The sequence below is a fragment of the Lepisma saccharinum genome, chromosome 16 (assembly GCF_977018435.1).
Source record: "Lepisma saccharinum chromosome 16, izLepSacc3.1, whole genome shotgun sequence".
Lineage (NCBI taxonomy): Eukaryota > Metazoa > Arthropoda > Insecta > Zygentoma > Lepismatidae > Lepisma > Lepisma saccharinum.
Window position 1 is genome coordinate 17,516,383 of NC_139244.1, and position 22,249 is coordinate 17,538,631.

The 22,249-nt window shown below is 39.5% G+C and overlaps 2 protein-coding genes across 2 annotated transcripts in view; one reads left to right on the plus strand and one right to left on the minus strand.

The window, feature by feature from the left end:
* Positions 1 to 144: 144 nt before the first annotated feature.
* LOC146000172 (alpha-glucosidase-like) lies at positions 145 to 10,496 on the minus strand. The gene is given in 7 exon segments (XM_083137514.1): positions 145 to 238; positions 717 to 818; positions 820 to 953; positions 2,568 to 2,693; positions 9,023 to 9,183; positions 9,804 to 9,986; positions 10,346 to 10,496. Coding segments are annotated over 7 exon segments (951 nt in total).
* Positions 10,497 to 14,057: 3,561 nt separating this feature from the next.
* Positions 14,058 to 22,249, plus strand: part of LOC146000173 (uncharacterized) — a 29,391-nt gene continuing 21,199 nt past the window's right edge. The window contains exons 1-5 of the mRNA XM_083137515.1: positions 14,058 to 14,101; positions 16,643 to 17,472; positions 17,713 to 17,935; positions 18,259 to 18,478; positions 20,137 to 20,426. Of these exons, the coding sequence (XP_082993641.1) occupies positions 16,648 to 17,472; positions 17,713 to 17,935; positions 18,259 to 18,478; positions 20,137 to 20,426 (1,558 nt within the window). The 5' untranslated portion in view covers positions 14,058 to 14,101; positions 16,643 to 16,647. The remainder of the gene's footprint in view (positions 14,102 to 16,642; positions 17,473 to 17,712; positions 17,936 to 18,258; positions 18,479 to 20,136; positions 20,427 to 22,249) is intronic.

Consider the following 22,249-nt stretch of genomic DNA (forward strand, 5'->3'; position numbering starts at 1 on the left):
GAAAAACTAACAGCACCGAAATTTGATTCCAAGTGAGCAATTGTCTAAAATAAGGTACAGAACAATTATGTTTGAGACTCTCAAGGCTATGTGAACGCTTATGACTAGCCAAATTTTTACTGCATGATATGGTGAAAAACTCTACTAATACTGCATGCTCGTAACTCCCGCTATGCAGTAGACGGTCTCGATGTCGGACACACGGATCAACATGAACGAACTGCTTATGCTCACGCAACTGAAAAGGTACTTGATATCAAACTGATGCCCATATAACTTTAATCATTAACTGTGCGCAGAAATCTGAAAACTACTTACCATTTAAGGTTATTGCGCATCATTAAAATGCAGGATGCGCAGTACACCTAAACTTATATATGTTCGTTTCTATCATAACTGTGTATGCGCATTCAACGCGAAACCACTGAATTATCTCTTCTTACCACCCACAAGGTCAGAGGCATGTCCAGGAATTTTACAATAATCAGATTTGATAGTAACAAGCGGGCAATGGATTCCACTTAAGGAGATGCATTTTCTGTAAATTATTTTCGTTGCACGAAATTACAGATAAAACAAGTAGAAGTTATGATTTTCACACATATTTCACGATTTTCACATCAAAAATTAAATTACTGAACTTTTATTTGTCTTTAATTTTGTTCATGTTTTGCTCAAAATATCTCTAAGTGGCGAATAATACTTTTAAGCCCTACCTTGGTTCGCCATCCTTAGGTTCATATTCCTCCAGAGCATCTTTAAATTTCCCAACGACGTCTAGAGTCTCTGGTAAATTGTCCGTGTAGATATGGTAGATATTTGTAGTCATCGGGGAGAGCGTCGAGATCTTCGGAGGGGGGCTCGTCCCTCAGCTGCTCGTCCTCCATAAGCGACGCCACAGCGTCTACTCGAAAACCACCAATGCTAATGTCGAACAAGAATCTCAGAATGTCCTTGAAAAGAAAAAGCAGTAGATCACGTTACAGTTTTTTACAAAAATACTCATACATTTTTGGTGAAATAATTTCTCTTGTAGTTTACGGCTGTTTTTCAAGCATAAGAACGCAATTTTTGTTGTATTGTGTAGGGGAAAATACACGTTCCTTTCAGATACAACAATGTAATATTATTGACAAGATACATTGTGTAACTGCTACTTTTCTGTTCCCTTTTGCTAAATTTATACTATTGTTATAACTAGGGCTAGGATTTTCATGACTTAGCATATTTTTTTTGGTAAGGGTGATGTGTTCCCTAAATATATAGAAATTCATATTGTGAAGAAACTAATTGAATTAAGGTGTTTTTTAAGGGCATATTTGGCCATTTATACGTGATAGAGCATATTTTGATGGATTTTCGACCATATTCAGCATAATTTCGCTTTTTCAAGAAATTTACAGTCATTTTCGGAGTAGATTCGTTAGTTTTTTTTCTGCAGCAAAATCTTTTTCATTTTTATTTGAAAATTTACAGAAAGTATTCATTGTGCATTTCAACTCGGGGCCCATAAAGTGAACTACGTAAAAATGTGAAAATATCTCAGCATTTAGATATTGATGTTTGAAACAGTCCAGTTATGAGGGCATATTTTTCAAATTATATTGCATATTTTGTAAAACTTTAGGTCATCAGAGCATATTTTATTTGGCATATTTTGGTGATTTTTAGATCATAAAAATCCTAGCCCTAGGTATAACTGTATCATTAAACAAAGTACAAATACATATCTGACGAAGGAAGCATGTGTTCTCCCAAAACGTTATAACAAAAAGTGTGTTTTTATGCTTGCAAAGCCGTAAGCTACAGAAGAAATAATTCTACAATGCAAGCAATACGTACAGTCAGCGGCAATAAAAATGATACACCTAGATCCTGAAATACTTGCTTCCCTGCAATATGTTGTGTGTGTTGCCTAACTCTACGGCGATGAGTAGATTCTAATAGCAAATTTTCAATGGCAAGTTCTACCACCGTCGTAAAGTTAGGCAACACACACAACATTGAGCAGGGAAACAAGCAAGTATTTCAGGATCTAGGTGTCCCATTTTTATTGCCAGTGACTGTACATACAAGAAAAAATATATAATTTTTGTGAAACGATAGAACGAAATCTTTACAGCTCCTTTGAATATGTTCATTATAAGGTAGTTTAGTTCCTTGGTTCAGATCCTACTTTAAACTGTAGGTCAAGTCCCGGTTAGCCTTTCTGTGCATAAAGTGTACTTAAAAACAAACTCAGTGAAACAAAAGTGAATTCTCCACCGACCACCACTAACTTTACGACATGGATGTCCTTTCAAGAGTTGGCCATATGTGACTCTTCAAGATTATGAAGAAGATATGGTCTGGTTTTCTTTAGGTTTATCGGGATCTGTACAGTCACGGACACTAGTGGGTTGTAACAATCCCATTGAGAGCTTATGGTAGCTTTTATAACACCCAAGTGTCAGATACTGCACAATTAAATTCAAGAGTGGATCTTATCCCCCAGAGAGAGTAAATTCGCACACTGGAAAATTCTAACCAGTATATTACTAATTTGTTCCTTCGAGGAAGGCACTTACCAAGAAATCCTCCGCAAAAGTGGGATTCCTACAGTTGAAGTCTGGCTGCTGAACCGCGTATTGGTGAAGGTAGAATTCTCCCCTCTCTTCCACGTACTCCCACGCCGACCCACCAAAATAGCTCAACTGAAAGAGCAAGAACGAGTTTCTTCTGTAACTATGTTGTTTGGTAAGTCATGGAAACTGTATGCAGAGGTTCTGTAAAACCATCCACTTTTGAACGGAACAATATTCCAAAGGTTGCGGGTGACGATGGTTAATGATTTAGTGCTCGTGGACGTCCGCAGGATGTTTCCATGAAGGGGAGGGACAAGCAAGGTTTTATTTTCCAGGGAGGTCAAACGAGGCATATACCCACCCTATAGTCTCAAAAAAAATATATACAGGGTGATTTGTAATTCGACCTATTCCTGGAAAGGGGTAATACTAGAGCACATTTGCAACAAATTTGACCCTATGCACCGGGGGTCGGAAATCGATGGGTTTCGAGTTATTGCAGTTTGTAGATTTTCGTGACATATTCCGACTTGCGACCAAAAAACTACTAATTGTAAAAAAAAACTACTACACCCTGGACACTTAATCGACACGTTGCTAACAGCAGACGAATGAGTGACTACTGGGGAAAAAATTCATGCCCAAAATTCCCATACCCACAGAGATAAACAGTCATTGGTGCACACGTCATGAAGAAATTTGGAAATTATCGTTTAAATCGAAGAGGGTTACTCAAATAATTGGTAACACACTTAGCGTAAAAATTACGGAAAAACTTCCTCGTTTCATAAGCTCTCCAAAAACATACAAATGTTGTCAACTGGCACACGGGTTGGGGGAAATATCTGAATAAAAAGCGGAGAAGGCGCGTTGTAGATCTCTTTGTAAAGTGAAAAGAAGTTGTCGGTTGTGAGAAATAAAGAAAAGAAAATGAGTGAAATCGTATCAATCCATAGGATTGTATGTTTATTTTATTAAGTCTCTCTGAACGCTTCATGTTGACCAGGGCATTCACTTGTTTTCTCTCAGCTGTCTCAAGCCTCTTAGGCATGTTTAAAATGCATTGTGTTGTGCCATGCAAACCTCCTGAGCATTCAGGAACAGGTAACACTTCTGGTTTTAGAGTCAGCGGTTTGCATGGTAGCAATTATGATAATCACACGATTCGGCGATTCGGCATCGAGGAAGAGCTCGATGGCCAGGGGATATAGAGGTGAGGCAAGCTGGGAGGTGACTGACTTTGGAGATTGAGTGGAGAGAGTGAAGGTGGTCAGCAAGTCAGTAGGTGAGGAGTACTACAACGCTCTGGTCGACAAATAGGAGAGAAGCTCACAGAGGACTTCGCTATTTTCATTCAGCTAATAGACTTCAGTTAGACAGGTAATTATCCTACACCCAGCCATGATACAGGTTCAACGGTTCACAAAACACAACGAGTGTCCATTGTCTTTTCAGTAGTTTAATTCCTTTGTGTAATTTGTACCTTTCGCATGCCAAGCAATAACTCGTCATGTCAATGACGAGTGGTCTCATCAAGAGGATGAATGATGAGTAGTTTACATCACCCCATCAGTTAACTGGTTCAGATCCCTTCATTCTATAGAATGACACGTGGTGGAGATTTGCGGGTCTTTTCATTTTTTTTAGAAATGAAAAGAAATTGTTAACCAGTTTAGAATTATTCCCCACCCTAAATTTTGACACGTAGTGGAGTGCTAGTTCATTACCCACCCCAAAATTTTGCTCATTTATTTAGTTTTGTTAGTATGTCCTTGCCATATTTTATTTTGAAAATACATAGGGCTTAAAGTTTTTGCATTTATGGGGGGAGAAGAATTTATTGGTGCCATGATAGATGTCGAGCTTTCACCTTGCTGATGAACTCGACGAAACATTAGATCAATTATTAGATATAGCACGAGGAACTACAAGTTTTAATTTAGATGTCAGCGGTCCAGCTGCAAGTTCCACCCCCAAATTTAAACGTAGCCCAATTTTAACTAGACGCCTTCGGCGAGAATTATTGGAAAAACAGAAATGTGAACCACAATTAGAGCAACAAGATCAGCATATTAGAGATTTAGACCAAACACAATTCGCAACGATGGCTCAGTCGCAGTTTGTTCCCCCAACTATTTTAGAGGGTATCCCATTTCAGGGGATAGCCGAGGAGGATGTATCAAAATTTTTAGATAAAGTGGATAGCCTTGCCATATTGAATGGATGGAATAATGCCCGTAAGCAGGAATTATTTCCAGCCCTTCTGGCCGGGCCAGCGTTACGATGGTACCAGACCTGGAAAGATGGTACAGAAAATCAAGAAGTTTCTTACGAGGTCATACGGCAAAAAATTAAAGACGAATTTACAGGGTCCTTGGATCAACTCCAGATCGAGGAACAAATTCGATATAGATTACACAAGGAAACTGAGCCAGTTACGAATTATGTTCGGGACAAACAATTACTTCTACTCAAGGCAGACCCCAAAATGAGTGTTCAACAACAGATCAAGCAGATCATTTTGGGATTACAGGTGGATTATATGAAAGATATCCACCATAAAGAGTATGAGTCCGTGCATGGGTTACTTAAGGATTTGAAATCCTTTGAAAAACTTCAGTTCTTGATGAGGCAGCGCAAGCTGAAAGAACTGAGGTACGAAGATCAAAGAGAGAGTTTATTCTCTCCTTTGCATAATACTCCAACTTTTCCGCAACAGCAGCAGATTTTACTGCAGAGTAATAATCTGGCTACTGCTGAGTCTGCGCAAGCGCGACCCACTTTAGACATTGAGGCAAAATTCAAAGCATTGCAAAAGGAGGTTGAGCTATTAAAATTATCCAATAATCCTCCCAATACCAAAGCTCAAGCCCAGGCTCAGGAAACTGGTCTGGAAGCAAGATTAGCCAGTCTCACTTTGAGATTGGATAGCATGGAGGATCAAAAACAGAACCCTGGCACCGACTCATCTACTCCAAAACAATTTAGAGAACCTTATTATAGGGATAATTATCAGACAGGTAATAATTATAGAGGCTCCTATAGGGGTAATAATAATAGACGACAGTACAATAGGGGGTACAGGAATGGACGTAATAATAATGGTAACAACTCAGATCGCAATAGGCGATATGGTAATACCCAACAATGGCGAGGACGTGGAAACTTCCGCGGACAGAACTCGCGGGGTTCCTCGTCTTCAGCAGGGCGAGACCAGGAAAACAGGGAAGAGCAACGGGGGAGACCTCGCTGCTCAATTTGTAATTACCCTAATCACACAGCAGCCACTTGTTTTCAGAACACGGAGGCTTTAAACGAACAGTGACTGCCCATAGAAGAGACGTATGCGCAGATTTCGTTGGCAAACAGATATCAGTCTGTACTTTCCCCTATGAGGAATTAATTTATATTAACACAGTGTTAGGGGGACAACGTCAGAGGTTTCTCGTGGATTCCGGAAGCCAAGTGTCAGTTACCAGTGATCGAGGCATTCCTTCAACCGCCAAACGTTTTAAAATTCATACGGCCATAAGGGGAGTAGCAAAGGAACAAATTGAAATTAAAGAGATTGTCCTATTAACATTTGCAATAAACGGCCGCAATTTTACCCATCCTTTTCGGATGATTCCAAATTTTGAACATGGGACAATTCTAGGAAATGATTTTTTAAGAGCTCATAAGGCAAATTTGGATTTTGATCAAAATCGACTCACATTGAAGAGATTTGGTACTCCACCGCGGATTCTTTTGTATATTTGGTTTTTTAAGAAAATATATGGAATTGGCGAACCTGAGTCATGTCAAGCTTTGCGATTTGACTTTTAAATTTTCAAAAAGGAAAATTTTTCCCGCGCGGGCGAACGTATCAATCCATAGGATTGTATGTTTATTTTATTAAGTCTCTCTGAACGCTTCATGTTGACCAGGGCATTCACTTGTTTTTCTCTCAGCTGTCTCAAGCCTCTTAGGCATGTTTAAAATGCATTGTGTTGTGCCATGCAAACCTCCTGAGCATTCAGGAACAGGTAACACTTCTGGTTTTAGAGTCAGCGGTTTGCATGGTAGCAATTATGATAATCACACGATTCGGCGATTCGGCATCGAGGAAGAGCTCGATGGCCAGGGGATATAGAGGTGAGGCAAGCTGGGAGGTGACTGACTTTGGAGATTGAGTGGAGAGAGTGAAGGTGGTCAGCAAGTCAGTAGGTGAGGAGTACTACAACGCTCTGGTCGACAAATAGGAGAGAAGCTCACAGAGGACTTCGCTATTTTCATTCAGCTAAGAGACTTCAGTTAGACAGGTAATTATCCTACACCCAGCCATGATACAGGTTCAACGGTTCACAAAACACAACGAGTGTCCATTGTCTTTTCAGTAGTTTAATTCCTTTGTGTAATTTGTACCTTTCGCATGCCAAGCAATAACTCGTCATGTCAATGACGAGTGGTCTCATCAAGAGGATGAATGATGAGTAGTTTACATCACCCCATCAGTTAACTGGTTCAGATCCCTTCATTCTATAGAATGACACGAAATAATGTTATTTACCATTCTCATGATTCCAGGTTGCCAGAATTAACTGTTACAAAAACTACAAATCCTGTTAAAATTGCCTCCCCCGGTTACGTATGCAAGCACGCAGCCTGCGGCGTACTTCAGACACAGTCACTCGCGTTGACACTCTGTCTCTTATGTATTGGGTGGCTGTCACAATTCTCTCTCTCAACTCTTCTTGGGAATCCACTGGTGTACTGTAGACTAAGTCTTTCATGTGACCCCAAATGTAAAAGTCGAATGCTATTGAGGAGGGAGATCCTGTCAGAAGGATGGATTTTTGTCGATGTTACTACATACCGACACTGAAGACCCCCATCACCTGACAAGAATTCTGTGGACGGACGAATCCAAATTCGACCGCGATGGTATTACGAATTTTCAAACTGCACATTTTTGGGCCTCTAAGGGTCATAACCCAAGAAAATCTAAAGAAAATGCTCACCAGAGAAAATTCTCACTAAATGTGTGGATGGGAATCATCCACAATCATGTGATCGGGCCATTCTTTCTGCCACAAATCCTAAACGGCATTACCTACGAAAACTTCCTAACGGAAGAATTGACGACGCTGCTGGAGGATGTGCCGCTGGCCACAAGATGGGGTATGATTTACCAACATGATGGCTGTAGGCAGCCCACTATTTCCGGGGTGTGCGACAGTGGCTGGACGACAATTATCCCATGCAATGGATTGATCGAGGCTGCCCGAAACCCCGACCGGCGAGGAGTCCGGATTTGCCGCCATGCGACTTTTGCATTTGGGGTCACATGTAAGAGTTAGTCTACAGTACACCAGTGGATTCCCAAGAAGAGTTGAGAGAGAGAATTGTGACAGCCGCCCAATACATAAGAGACTGAGTGTCAACGCGAGTGACTGTGTCTGAAGTACGCCGCAGGCTGCGTGCTTGCATACGTAACCGGAGGAGGCAATTTTAACAGGATTTGTAGTTTTTGTAACAGTTAATTCTGACAACCTGGAATCATGTGAATGGTAAATAACATTATTATTTCACTCATTTTCGTTCCTTTATTTCTCACAACCGACAACTGCTTTTCACTTTACAAAGAGGTCTACAACGCGCCTTCTCCGCTTTTTATTCAGATATTTCCCCCAACCCGTGTGCCAGTTGACAACATTTGTATGTTTTTGGAGAGCTTATGAAACGAGGAAGTTTTTCCGTAATTTTTACGCTAAGTGTGTTACCAATTATTTGAGTAACCCTCTTCGATTTAAACGATAATTTCCAAATTTCTTCATGACGTGTGCACCAATGACTGTTTATTTCTGTGGGTATGGGAATTTTGGGCATGATTTTTTTCCCCAGTAGTCACTCATTCGTCAGCTGTTAGCAACGTGTCGATTAAGTGTCCAGGGTGTAGTAGTTTTTTTTCACAATTATTAGTTTTTTTAGTCGCAAGTCGGAATATTTCACGAAAATCTACAAACTGCAATAACTCGAAACCCATCGATTTCCGACCCACGGTGCATAGGGTCAAATTTGTTGCAAATGTGCTCTAGTATTACCCCTTTCCAGGAATAGGTCGAATTACTAATCACCCTGTATATATATTATTATATTGAAGTTATTATGTTCCTGCATAAATTTCATCATATCAACATTCATCCTCATCTTCGCGATTTGCCAAAAATGGTAGAAATGCTAAGTAAAATAAACCATATCAATCACCATGTTTCTGCAACTACTGACTATTGTTTAGGTGTTTAAGGAGTGCAATATAACTAACCGTAAAAACTACCGTGGAATTTCTCTATTATCTAATATTCCTTTAAGAAAATTGTAGGTGATTATCAGTGTGGCTCTAACCGTGACAGGTTAGCTACTGATAAATGTTTTATAGGCAGACACGAAGCTTTAGAGCTGTTGCAATATAAACATACCCAGTTATTTGGAGGTATAGGATTCCCATCATCATCTTTTCCTTTAGGACGCGCCCAAACGTAATAATCTGTGTAAGGGTCGATCTTTTTAATCGATATCTGGAGCCAAATATGTTTATCGCTGGAATGGTTGGGTACTAAATCCAACACCAATTTTATATCTGGAAAAAGAGATAGGAAACCATGGCAAAAATAAATTTTAAGACTATTATAAGATTTCATGACCGCACCTTTTTTATGCTTTTTTCTACTGTTCAGAAGCTTATGTACTAAACAACATTGTTTGCGTAGAAATTTTAGCGGAAAATACTGTGAAGTAAAGATATGTACAAAGTAATTAGTAGTGCATTGTGGGGATGGGGGTAGGGGTTGATAGGTATGCGTTATATGATGTGCAGGTGCAATTACTAAGATTGATGTAGGTTAAAGTAGTGTTTGAGACAATAGTAAGTTCTTTAGTTTTCCTTAAAATTATGATGGAAAATAATGTTAGTTAATTTATTGAAAATGTATTGTTAGTATATATTAAAAAAAACGACCCAGTCCGAGTGACACGCAAACGACAAGTGACATACGCATCTTGTGTTGCTTTGGTTCTCAAGTCTTGCTTGTTGCTTCGGTCGATCTCCTATATACTGCGAAGCCAGACGTTCTGGATTATATTCCATTTCAAAGTGAACCACTGCTGACATTCTTCTACTATATGCATGGCTTACATGTTAGAGTGCTGCATACTTGAATAAAATGTGACTATGAAACGCCTCTGACATCTGAAATTTACCATGTGCTTCTAAGGCTTTCTGCAACTGGATGAAGTCGTCCAAAGTTCCAAATATGGGATCGATGTCGGTGATGTTCTGTATGTCGTAACCAAAGTCTAACATCGGAGATTTGTATATTGGATTCAACCACACCGCCTTCACTCCGATGTTCATAAGGTGTAACTTCTCGACAATATACGTACCTGCAAACCAAATATACATTTTTGCATTAATGTTTCCTAAGTATGAAGTTCAACGAACTCAGAGTAGTAATTTAAAATATCCCCAACAGTGCATATGTGAATTTTTAGTGTTACGTTAACGCAGGCTCGGTCAACCCGCCCAGTGATTACAAAACATCTTTTTTAATATTCTGATGGAATTCTTGAATATTTTAAAGCAATTTTCTTGGTAAATTGGTCCATATAATAGGAGAAGAATACGTATGCACTAATACGTTCAATAGTGAACAACTTAATAATAACAATCTTCAAGTATCGGTATCGGTTCAAAGTGGTATCGGCCCAGTCCTATTGAAAAGACAATAAAATGAAGCCATTACCTCGTAAATCTCCCAAACCATCCCCATCGCTGTCCTGGTATGCGCGAGAGTAAATCTGGTACACCACGGTAGTCTGCCACCACAAGAGGAGAGAGTATTTGGGGAAGACGAACGGTGCAAAGGTTCCAAAAAGAGTTAATAGGCAAACCATACTAAAAAAAAAAAACCGCCTAAACCTGTCTATGAATTGCAAATTGAGGAGGAAGCGTTTCCAGCTCTTAACAATTTATCGTACCGGTTCTACTGCCTCACTGTGCGCCATAATGTACGACGTATCTACAGGCTTTATATAATTTCCAGTGGGAGTGCAATCCATGTGAAAGCGAAAAACGCCTATGGAGATAGTTGCACGACAACAAACGAAGCATTCTTTGAGGTGCATACTTATCACAGTGACGTATACTGAGTCCAAGATCTGGGCTATCTCACTACGTCACGTGGTCTTAGGCTATGAATAGAAATTAGTTAAGCAACTCATAAGAAATGAGGTTGCCAACTCATAGGAAATGAGGTTGCCAACCCATAGGAAATGAGGTTGCCAACCCATAGGAAATGAGGTTGCCAACCCATAGGAAATGAGGTTGCCAACTCACAGGAAATGAGGTTGCCAACCCACAGGAAATGAGGTTGTCAACTCATAGGAAAAGAGGTTGCCAACTCATAGGAAATGAGGTTGCCAACTCATAGGAAAAGAGGTTGCCAACCCACAGGAAATGAGGTTGCCAACTCATAGGAAATGAGGTTGCCAACCCATAGGAAATGAGGTTGCCAACTCACAGGAAATGAGGTTGCCAACTCACAGGAAATGAGGTTGCCAACCCACAGGAAATGAGGTTGCCAACTCATAGGAAATGAGGTTTCCAACCCACAGGAAATGAGGTTGCCAACCCACAGGAAATGAGGTTGCCAACCCACAGGAAATGAGGTTGCCAACTCATAGGAAAAGAGGTTGCCAACCCACAGGAAATGAGGTTGCCAACCCATAGGAAATGAGGTTGCCAACCCATAGGAAATGAGGTTGCCAACTCACAGGAAATGAGGTTGCCAACCCACAGGAAATGAGGTTGCCAACTCATAGAAAAAGAGGTTGCCAACTCATAGGAAATGAGGTTGCCAACTCATAGGAAATGAGGTTGCCTACTCATAGGAAATGAGGTTGCCAACTCATAGGAAAAGAGGTTGCCAACCCACAGGAAATGAGGTTGCCAACTCATAGGAAATGAGGTTGCCAACCCACAGGAAATGAGGTTGCCAACCCACAGGAAATGAGGTTGCCAACCCACAGGAAATGAGGTTGCCAACTCATAGGAAAAGAGGTTGCCAACTCATAGGAATTGAGGTTGCCAACTCATAGGAAATGAGGTTGCCAACTCATAGGAAATGAGGTTGCCTACTCATAGGAAAAGAGGTTGCCAACTCATAGGAAAAGAGGTTGCCAACTCATAGGAAAAGAGGTTGCCTACTCATAGGAAAAGAGGTTGCCAACTCATAGGAAAAGAGGTTGCCAACTCATAGGAAATGAGGTTGAGTACTCATAGGAAATGAGGTTGCCAACTCATAGGAAAAGAGGTTGCCAACTCATAGGAAATGAGGTTGCCAACTCATAGGAAATGAGGTTGCCAACTCATAGGAAATGAGGTTGCCAACTCATAGGAAATGAGGTTGCCTACTCATAGGAAATGAGGTTGCCAACTCATAGGAAAAGAGGTTGCCAACTCATAGGAAAAGAGGTTGCCAACTCCAGAATCACCATCATCATCATCTCACTGATATAAATAATTTTATTTACAATTTCTGATAGATTTTTCTCCTGCATTTTATTACCTAGATTTCAAGCTTCGCAGGTAGCCTAGCTAGCCTAGAATATACGCTCCTCTTATCAATAGTTTTAAGATTTTCATATCAGATTCAATTCTATAATAATACCACTCATATCTATCTCGTCTTTATATTTGAGATGAAAAAAGGCCGAGACGGCCTTCTAAGATCGAGACGACGCTAAGTTAAGACTTTAAAGAGTCGAGGCTTTGGTACGTACAATAATGGAAAATTTGATAAACCAAATTTACTTTGCTATTTGACTTCTTCGGATATACATGATATCTACCTGATTATTTGTAGATAAATCATATCTTTAGTTCACAGTAATTGCAGAGACAGTTCATTAGTGGAAATTGTGAGTCTGTTCTGCTTATTGTTTGCCTTAATGACCTCTCTGTGTTGAAAATGTTTGATCGGTGAAACACTGATTTCGTTAATTTTACCTAGCTCTTCTGCCACTTTTGGCTAATCGCGAAGATGAGTGATGATGTGATGAAATTGATGAAGGGACACTCACAAAGAACACCCGCGCTCAGACCGGGATTCGAACTCTGCATCACTAGCGTCACTGTGCTAACCAGTCCACCACCAGGTTGGCTCAGGTGACACGCTGTGTATATGTTGTTAATATCATATATTTCCAGAATCGAGACTAGACCGAGACTTGCTCTTTGGAACCGAGACAAGAACGAGCGTTCTCCCCCTGGAAATTGAAAGCTCAAAATTATGGTGTCCCGACAGAACGTACCAGCGACAAAACGTACCACTAGGGTTTTCGCGACGAAACGTACCACTCAGATAAACACCTACCTTCAATGTAGGCAAAACGACAAAACGTACCACTTCAAGGAAAACGCTTGAACTTAAAATCAAAAGAGAATAAAGTGGTTAGTGACCCGTCGAGTGATCACGTTTGTGGAGTCCCGAATGATGCTCAGTTAGATGTGAAGAAGCGTATGCAAGAGGCGAAGAAAAGGGTTCGAGAGGAAGACACGCCAATTACCAAGATTTAGAACGATACTCTAGGCAACCTACACGACAAAGGTTAGGTTAAGTTAGGTTAGGTTAGGCTAGGTTAGGTTAGGTTAGAACTGACGTAACTAAAACGAAAATCGAAAGAAAGACGAAAAGATAAAACAAAAGAAAAAATGTGGACGACAGCTTAACCACAGGTGATTTTAAACACGCCAAATTAGCTATATATGCATTATATAGTAATTTTGCCAGTCCAAAGCCTGGATAAAGTGTGATGGAAATCAGCAAAACCATCAAGTGGTACGTTTTGTCGCATCGCAAATATTTTTTAGACTCATTAGAAGATGATAGGTACGTTTTGTCGGTGGTACGTTTGGTCGCGTATTCCAAAATTATATCTTCCATATATGCTGTATAATTTCACTTCAGTCAAAATAATTTCAATTTCTTATTATGATAAAGTAATAATTATAAGTGATCGTTGCAAAAACATGATAATTTCAAACTGAAGCAGTGCTTTGTGCCTCCCGCTTGCTTGCCTCCCGCTCTGGAAATAATCTGGCAATTTCCCTATATTAATCTAGTGTAAAAATTGTGCAATTACATGTCTGGCATTTTTATAAATCTTAGAATGTCATTTCATGTAACAAATAAGAATGGTTGCGTTTTTAGAGTCACGTACATGTTATCAAATTATACAAAAACTCAAGTGCTGATAAGTTGGGAAACAGTCAGGTTCATGCGATGACAAAACTAAAATGTGATCTACCATATATAAAATTTAAAAAATGAGAAAGTAGAGCAGCAGGTGGTAGGATATTGAACTAAAACTTGAGTGAAACTGTTTGTAAGCTCTTCTGTGCGCTTATCTATTTTTTATCTGAAAGATTCTTTATTCTTACATACCGAGAAGAATGACATTTCGGTAGTGATTCAGCGTTGTAAGGGTGATTTGACAAGGTAAGATTGATTTTAAGTTAACAAGATATGTGTTGCTGAACGCGTTTTAATGTAAAGTTTAACCCGATGCAGTAACAGCGACGTGGGGAGGTGAGAATATTTTGTGATGGGGAGTTACTTATAACATGATATAAAAGACTGCTCAATATATTGGAAAAGGGACTCCAGATGCTGTCATAATTTAAAGGAAGTAAACGTAATCTATAATGTACTTTCTACATCATTGTAGGTACAGTGGGCTAATGAAATCAGTGGATTCGAGATTTCTAAACGAGTTTTCGAGCTGAGGAAACAACTATAGAAAATATTAATATTATTAAGCAAATTTATAATAACTTCTATAATACATTTATAGATTTTAGACAAAAATTTGACAAGTGTACAGACACCTAAAATACTAACATTTTTTACAAATTTGAAGTTCCAACAGAGTTTATACTCCTAGGTACATCAGTGACGACTCGTGGGTTTTTTGAAAAGTAGGAAGAAGTTATGGTAAACTGAGGAAGGATTGAAAAATGCGTTCAATTACAGTCGCACAAATCGCTCGTACTATCCATTACATTTAGAATGTTACCTGCAGACCCACGCACAAGGTAGGGCAATGGGCCCTTGCCCCCTTGAACTACGATTTTTTTTAATGTGAACCTATAAAAAACAACGAAAATACATGACGATATTTTAGATTTTGCAAGAAATTCGATTTTGTCCCCTCTCCCTGTCGTGTGGGTTGAGGATAATAAAAAGTGCTGCTTAAACTCTGAAATTATGCTAAATGCTTCTAAATTGTGCTAGGATTTATTATTAATTACTTTTTCGGATAACTGCAGTTTTAAGTTCAATTATGCATATATTTTTCGAGTTTTGAACTTGCGTTACTTATTATTCACTACACAAAATTGTGTAGAATGGCTCAACAAACGAGATGCGTTCAGCATAGAACTTGAAACGGATTGAGAAAATGGGTTGTTTACCCCCAACCTTCAATCGATTTACTGCTGTAAAATCTCCTCAGGAACAAAATCGACAGAACAAAGAAAAGATAGAGGATGGATCGTCGCTTGGTTGTAAAGAAAAAAAAGCGTGTCGCTGTGTATGCATACTACCTTTTATTTTAAACAAGTCCGCTGGTGAAGTATAAATAAGATTCGCACGTAATTTTTATTTCAATTTCCTGAAACCCTATTCCTTTGAATTCGATTTCCCTCTCCCAGGGACTCGCGTTTGCAGATTATACTAGATTTAATCATTATGACAAAAGCAGGATGCTAGGGGCCAACGAAGATCAAACTCTGCTACGTTTAGTACAATTTTGATGGGGTTGGCACCACTGATGTAGGAACCCCTCGCTGCTTCTTCGCTGGATCTTTAAAAACCGCAACCTTCCCCCCTGCCCCTTTTCCACTCCTCACCCATCTGTTTGTAGTGATACCAGCGAGGTTCCTCAGGCGGGGCAGCAAAGCGTGTGTGTCCATCGTCTTTTGGCTGCGGCTGGAAGAAGCGCCACCAGTCAACTCTTGCCAGTAGCTAATCTAGTCAATTGTACGTACATTGCGCTCATAATTTTATAACGCGCATTATTATTAAACTCCTAGAAAGTAGAGAACTGGAAGCAAGTCTAAATGAATTGTAGGAAGTTCTCACTTCCTACATGGAGGAATCGCCCCTGAGGTACATCATACTTATGCGTTAACCAGAAGTAGTCCAAAAGGTTTTTTGCCCGACTATAAAGCAGACGACAAAAAATATTGCACACATGTTAATCCCTCTCTACCTATTCACCTTCTAAAGTTAAAAGGTTTTTTCCACAAATGACGACACTTCCGGATCCCAGCTTCACAAAAAGTGTCACCGTGCATAGGAAACAATGTTTCAACTTAATTTATCACTCCCTATTCGTTTTAGAAGCGCTTACCACACAATTCCTCTTACAATTCCTAAAAGACGATGAAGTTAGTAAGCGCAAGATCAGGTGCATATGGTAATGTTGCAAAATATGATATTTCAATCTTCGACGAACATCAGCACTCGTGGTGTGGACGAGTCAAGCAACTACTGTACCCTATTGGACAACATTCGACCCGCCTTTTCTCTTTGATGTCATCTCTGAATAATGTTTAATAGTACTGTGCAATGATTGTCATCTCTTCTGAATATAATCCTATGCTTCGGAAAAGGAGCATACTCCCTCTGTTGCGATTACATCTTGCTTTCAAGGTCAAAAATATGCCCAAGACTTGTCCATGGTGAAAAGACTTGCGAAAATACCTTCAAGATCATTGTCAAACCTTGGGAGAAAAATGAACTTGATCAAAGAGCGACACTCGTCAATCATGATGAAACACAAAAAATATTAAGGCTAAAATTCTGAATTTTGAAATGTGTAATAGACACATTCAACAATTTAGTGATCAACGAAACAGGGTAAGGGGGAAAACTTTTTGAACGTCTTCTGCACATTAAGTATTTTGTAGTTGTCATTATCTGGTGCAGCGACTCAGATTATTAATATGATAACCTATTCCTGTATTTGCTTTTCAGGTGTAATGAAGAAGAGCATCTTGCCGATTGCTATCCTTCTTGCATGCTCCGTGATCAGCGGAAATGCATACAGGATTCTGGCAGCTTTTCCTGTCGGAAGCAAAAGCCACACTCACACATATTACGCTCTGACCACAGAGCTCGCCAAGAGAGGCCATGAGGTCGTCGTCATCACTCCATTCCCTTTGAAGGAGCCGGTTGCTAACCAGAAGGAAATCTTCCTTCCTCACATGCAGGAACTTCAAGAGAAGAATACTTTCGATCCGTGGGAGAGAAGAAACGCATCGGTATTGAATATGATGACCAGCATTTATTCTACAAGTCAGGAAATTTGCGTGAAGGGTTTAAACCACCCGGAGATCCAAGAGCTCATCAACTCAGAGAAGAAGTTTGACTTGGTAATCCTGAGTCTTTTCTTCACGGATTGCTTCCTGGGACTTGTGCACAAGCTTCAAGCTCCCATGATAGGCATAAGCGCCAACACTGCGATCTTCTGGCTCAACGACATGGTTGGCAATCCCGAACCTTACTCCTATGTACCCAACATTATGTTTCCGTTCACGGACAGGATGACTTTCGCACAGCGTCTCGTCAACACCCTTGTCGGGGTTACAGCTAGGACACTCAGGGAGTTCGTGTTTCTTCCGATGCAATGGAAATTCGCCAAAGAGGTCTTCGGAGACTCGCTTCCATATCTTTCAGAGATTGAAAGAAATGTCAGCCTCATCTTTGTCAACACTCAGTTAGCACTAAACTACCCAAGGCCATTCGTTCCTGGTATTGTTCAGGTTGGAGGAATGCATCTTAAGCCGCCTAAGGAACTTCCTAAGGTAATCATCAATATTGTGCACTCTTTGTGTTTTTCACTGTTACTTCTCACACACTCCAATTACAATTTTAGTAAAAAAAACGGTATTTTCTGAATCAGGTTGTTAGGGTTTCAAAAACCGTTGAGAAATGTTAAACTTAAGCCCAACAGGTAAATTGCTCTACAATAACAGAAACAACAAGATTTTACAGAGAAAAATGGTGTTTTAGATGATTTTCCTTTATCATAATTAATTTTCCAGTCTCTTGGAAGCTTCATCGATGATGCAAAAGATGGCGTTATCTACTTCAGCTTGGGATCGGCTGTGAGGAGCGACAAAATGCCCGCAGAGAAGAGACAGTTGCTGTTGAATGTGTTCGCTCAACTACCACAGAGGGTACTGTGGAAGTGGGAGTCAGACAGTCTACCTGGGAAACCAGAAAACGTTAAGGTAGCGAAATGGTTGCCTCAGCAAGACATTTTAGGTAATCTTTCATATTTTAATACATACTCCAAACGTATGCTCCTGGGTTGTACATAAAGCAATCTTAGCTACACTAAATATGATGTTAAGATTTCATTACTATTTGCTAACTTTACCATACAGTGTGATAATTAAACAATTTGAACATAATTTTCTTCACAGTTCCTTACATACAAGCCATTTAGAAGAAACAATGCAGTATCCTAATAAAAAACTTAATTACTAAAATTGTGCACATAACTGTATTTTACTGTAAGTAAACTATGCAGGTTTTCTATATGACACAGATTTTAATTCGTTGTTCATTCTCTTTTAACATTTCAGCCCATCCAAATGTTAAGTTGTTCATAACCCACGGAGGTCTCCTCAGTTTGCAGGAAGCTTTATATCACGCAAAGAGTGTTTTGGGAATTCCAATTTTTGCTGACCAAGAGCTGAACATGAAAAGAGCAGTGGACTTGGGATTTGGTGAAAAACAAAGCTTCGATACGCTGACTGAAGATGGGCTTTTGGAAGCAATTAGGAAGGTTATGGGCAATCAAACGTAAGTTCGGACTTGAATACCTGTTCGGGTGTCATTTCTTTATATAATAATGTAATGTAAACCTCAAGAGAAAGTATTACTCCTAATTTTAAGAACGAGCTAATATTTTGAGACTTCACGAATTCAGTAGATGTGCATACATGTTGCATAAATTGTTTACAAAAATATTCTTGGCTAATTTTTAATGTGCCATTTTATCATTTTGAGCACAATTTCTCAAATATAAACTTCCTCGTGAGCGTACTTTTAGTGGATTTGTAACATGTTAGTGATTGTCCGACGGCATTTTCAATGAAATCAAACAATGTTTACGAAATATGAAAAGTCAAATTTAAAATAATAATAATACACAAGCAATCCCGTAAACAGTTAAAGGAGAGACAATAGTTGCATAAATGGATTATGTTAACATATGCGTTACGTACACATATGCATTTTTCCGGGTTCGATATCCGGTGGAGGCACATAGTGGTTCGGATCTCACTATAAACTGTAGGTCCTGTCCCGATTAGCCTTACTGTGCACATAGTGGACTTAAAACACCAAATAAAAATAAAAATAACATATGCATTTTCATTATTTTAATGCGTGGAACATTGTCGATATTTGCAAATTAGCCATTTTATGGTGCTTCTGAAGGAAATAAGCATAACTTAAAATGAGACTACTGCAGTGGTTCTCAACCTCTTTCAGTCCGGGACCCACCTTAAGGGATATTACACTTCATAGGACCCATAAACATGGGCGCCGGCAGAATTACTTGTAGGGGGTGTGCACACAGTTTATAATCATATTTCTCCTTATAGTGCTTTAATAAGGCCTCGTTAACGCTTGCTTAAGTAAATTACACATAATGCATTCTAGAAAAGTAAATATGTAATTTAAAAGAATAATTTACTCTAGTCTAACATCTAACTAAACACACATGCTGAAATTGAAAAAAAAACATCTGTTAGCTTTGTAATCCAAGCAGTCTACATAGCAATGTGAAATGATGACAGTTGACACTTCTCGGCAACCGCATACACACACACACACAATCAAATGACCCCTAAGTCGACATGCATGTGACACACAGATAATTAAGAACTCATTGCTGCGACCGAAACGAAAACGACAGATATCGGATTTCCTTGAGTTAAACTGGATCCCACTTTAAACTGTAGGTCCAGTCCCAATTAGCCTTACTGTGCATAAAAGTGGACTTAAAACACAAACTCAAATAATCAACCTTGAGTTAAACTCAGAGAGATGCCGGAAAAAAGAAATGGTAGAGGGCGAATAACGGAAATGTAGAGTTTAGACTACGTTTAACATGAGTTGAATTTAAATTGTTAAAACAATATATCTTAGTAACTTAAATGTAATAGGTTTTTAAGACACAGTAAATAAATTTTCGAGCCCGACTTGGCGACCCACGAAACGCCTGCAAAGCTAGGGACCCAGCAGTGGGGTGCGCCTCATAGTTTGAGAAACGATGGACTAGAATAATGCATAATAGCAAACTCGGACATAACATATTTAAGTGTAAAAACCTATATAATTTCATTCAGGCAAAAAAGAAAAAACTCATTTCGACCTGTACAAGATTTCAAATTGCTAAAAAAATCATTTTTGCCTCATAATGCAGTAAGACCAATCTCATTCTACAATTTCAGCTACAAGGATAATGCCATGCGCCTGTCAGCCATCTTTAAAGATCAGCCACAGAGCCCTCTGGACAGAGCTGTCTTCTGGACGGAATACGTCATCAGGCACAAAGGAGCGCCACATTTGAGGTCCGCGGCCGTCGATTTACCGTGGTACAAATATTTCCTTATAGATGTGATCGCATTCCTCGTCTTAATTGTAACATTATTCTCAACGCTTGCTTTTGTCATCCTTAGAGGAGCATGGAAAATACTTAGAGGGAAGAAAGACAAAGTTAAGGAATCACGAAAGAAGAACCGCTAGTTTAGATAAATAAAAAATAATCAATGATATTGTTTTATTCATTATTCCAATAGTTTCACAGATATGCTTCCACTGTGTCCATATACTTGTTTGCCGCGTTGCCTTACGAATGTAATTGAAGATTAGAGTGTGTAGTGTAAAGTGACCCAAAGTTCAAATTTAGGTAAGGCATCATCATTGGCAAGATTAAGATAGTAATGTAGCATAATAACTGGCGTCTGGGCTCACAGCCAGTATGATTCTGTGTAGGGTTTGCGTTGGTATGTTTGTGATTGCCATTTTAGCAATTTCATCTTATCAGCCGACCTCTCTGGTGGAACGTTTACCACCGACGACGACGCTAGGGGGTTCCGGTTTCTATGGCCTGAGCATGGGTGTTCTTTGTAAATGTCCCTTCATTAATTTCATCATCTCGTCACTCATCCTCATCTTCGCGATTAGCCAAAAGTGACAGAAAAGCGAAGCAAATTAAACCAAATCAATCTACCTCTAAATATCACTGGCATAATGCGGAAGAATAAAAGTGTGATTAATTACCAAATTCTTTACATTTGGAGAGGGGGGTGCGGACTGGCTGGTTGGGGGCATCCGCCACCAAGTCTCCTCAGTCCCACTGACGTCCTCACTAGACAGGATGAGTAAGCTTTATTGGTTGGTAGTAAACACTTATTCCGAGGCATATCTTATCGACGCTGCTTTCACTGATAAATATGCCCTGCTTTGTACTTTGGAATAGGGAGCTGGGATACCAAAGATAAACATGTGATGAACTGCAGTCAATAAGTGATACAAATAGTAGAGAGAAGCTCTTCACCTGGTGGTGTAATCTAAAATTAAAGTAAATACGTTTTAGCACTAACAACTACGTAGAATAGTTTCAGTAACTTAGAGATATGTGGGCACTGACTGTCCTTTAGCAGCTTTTAGATATGTCAGTGCTCGAAGTGAGGGGGGATGAGGTAGATGGTATGTTCCAATTCAGCAAAATTCAGCTGCCTCAATATCATCATGTTAAACCATTGGAGTACCTCCAAACCTAACTCCAAGGCTCAACCAAACATTCCCCCAGCTAATATTTTCCACCTCAAGTACTGCATAAAGTCAGCAGTGACTGTTCGTCAGCAGCACGGATATATATATATATATATATATATATATATATATATATATATATATATATATATATATATATATATATATTTCACTATTGTTAGCAGCGACTGTTTTTAACGTCACAAATTTACCAGATATCGTGCACGCTGTGCTAGAACACCAAACCAGCACTACCTAACCTATTTGAACGTTTATTTCTGGTATTATATGCTTATGTCAGTAGGTTAGGCGGCTCAAGTTGAAGCTCTTTGCATCCAACTTTTTTGTCACGTGCTGCTTTGAATGATGGGACTAACAAGGGAGGTTATCTAAGTGTCCCCCTCCGATTTCCACGAAACTTGGCAGGTGTAAAGAGGGGCCCAAAGTAAGAAATACGTGTTTTTTTTCGCTAAAAAACTGTTCAAGGGGGCAAACCCCCCTCAAATGTTAAGATGAGGACAAATTGAAGTGGGGATCTGACCCCTGTGTCCCCTTCCGATGTCCATGAAACTTGGCAGGTGTGTAGAGGGGCCCAAAGGAAGAAATACGTGTTTTTTGTTGTTGTTTTTTTTTTGTTTCAGCTAAAAAACTGCTTTAGGTGACAAAAACCCCTCAAATGTCAAGATGAGGACAAATTGAATCCCTGTGTTCTCCTCCGATTTCCATGAAACTTGGCAGGTGTATAGAGGTGCCCAATGGAAGAAATACGTGTTTTTTGTTTCAGCT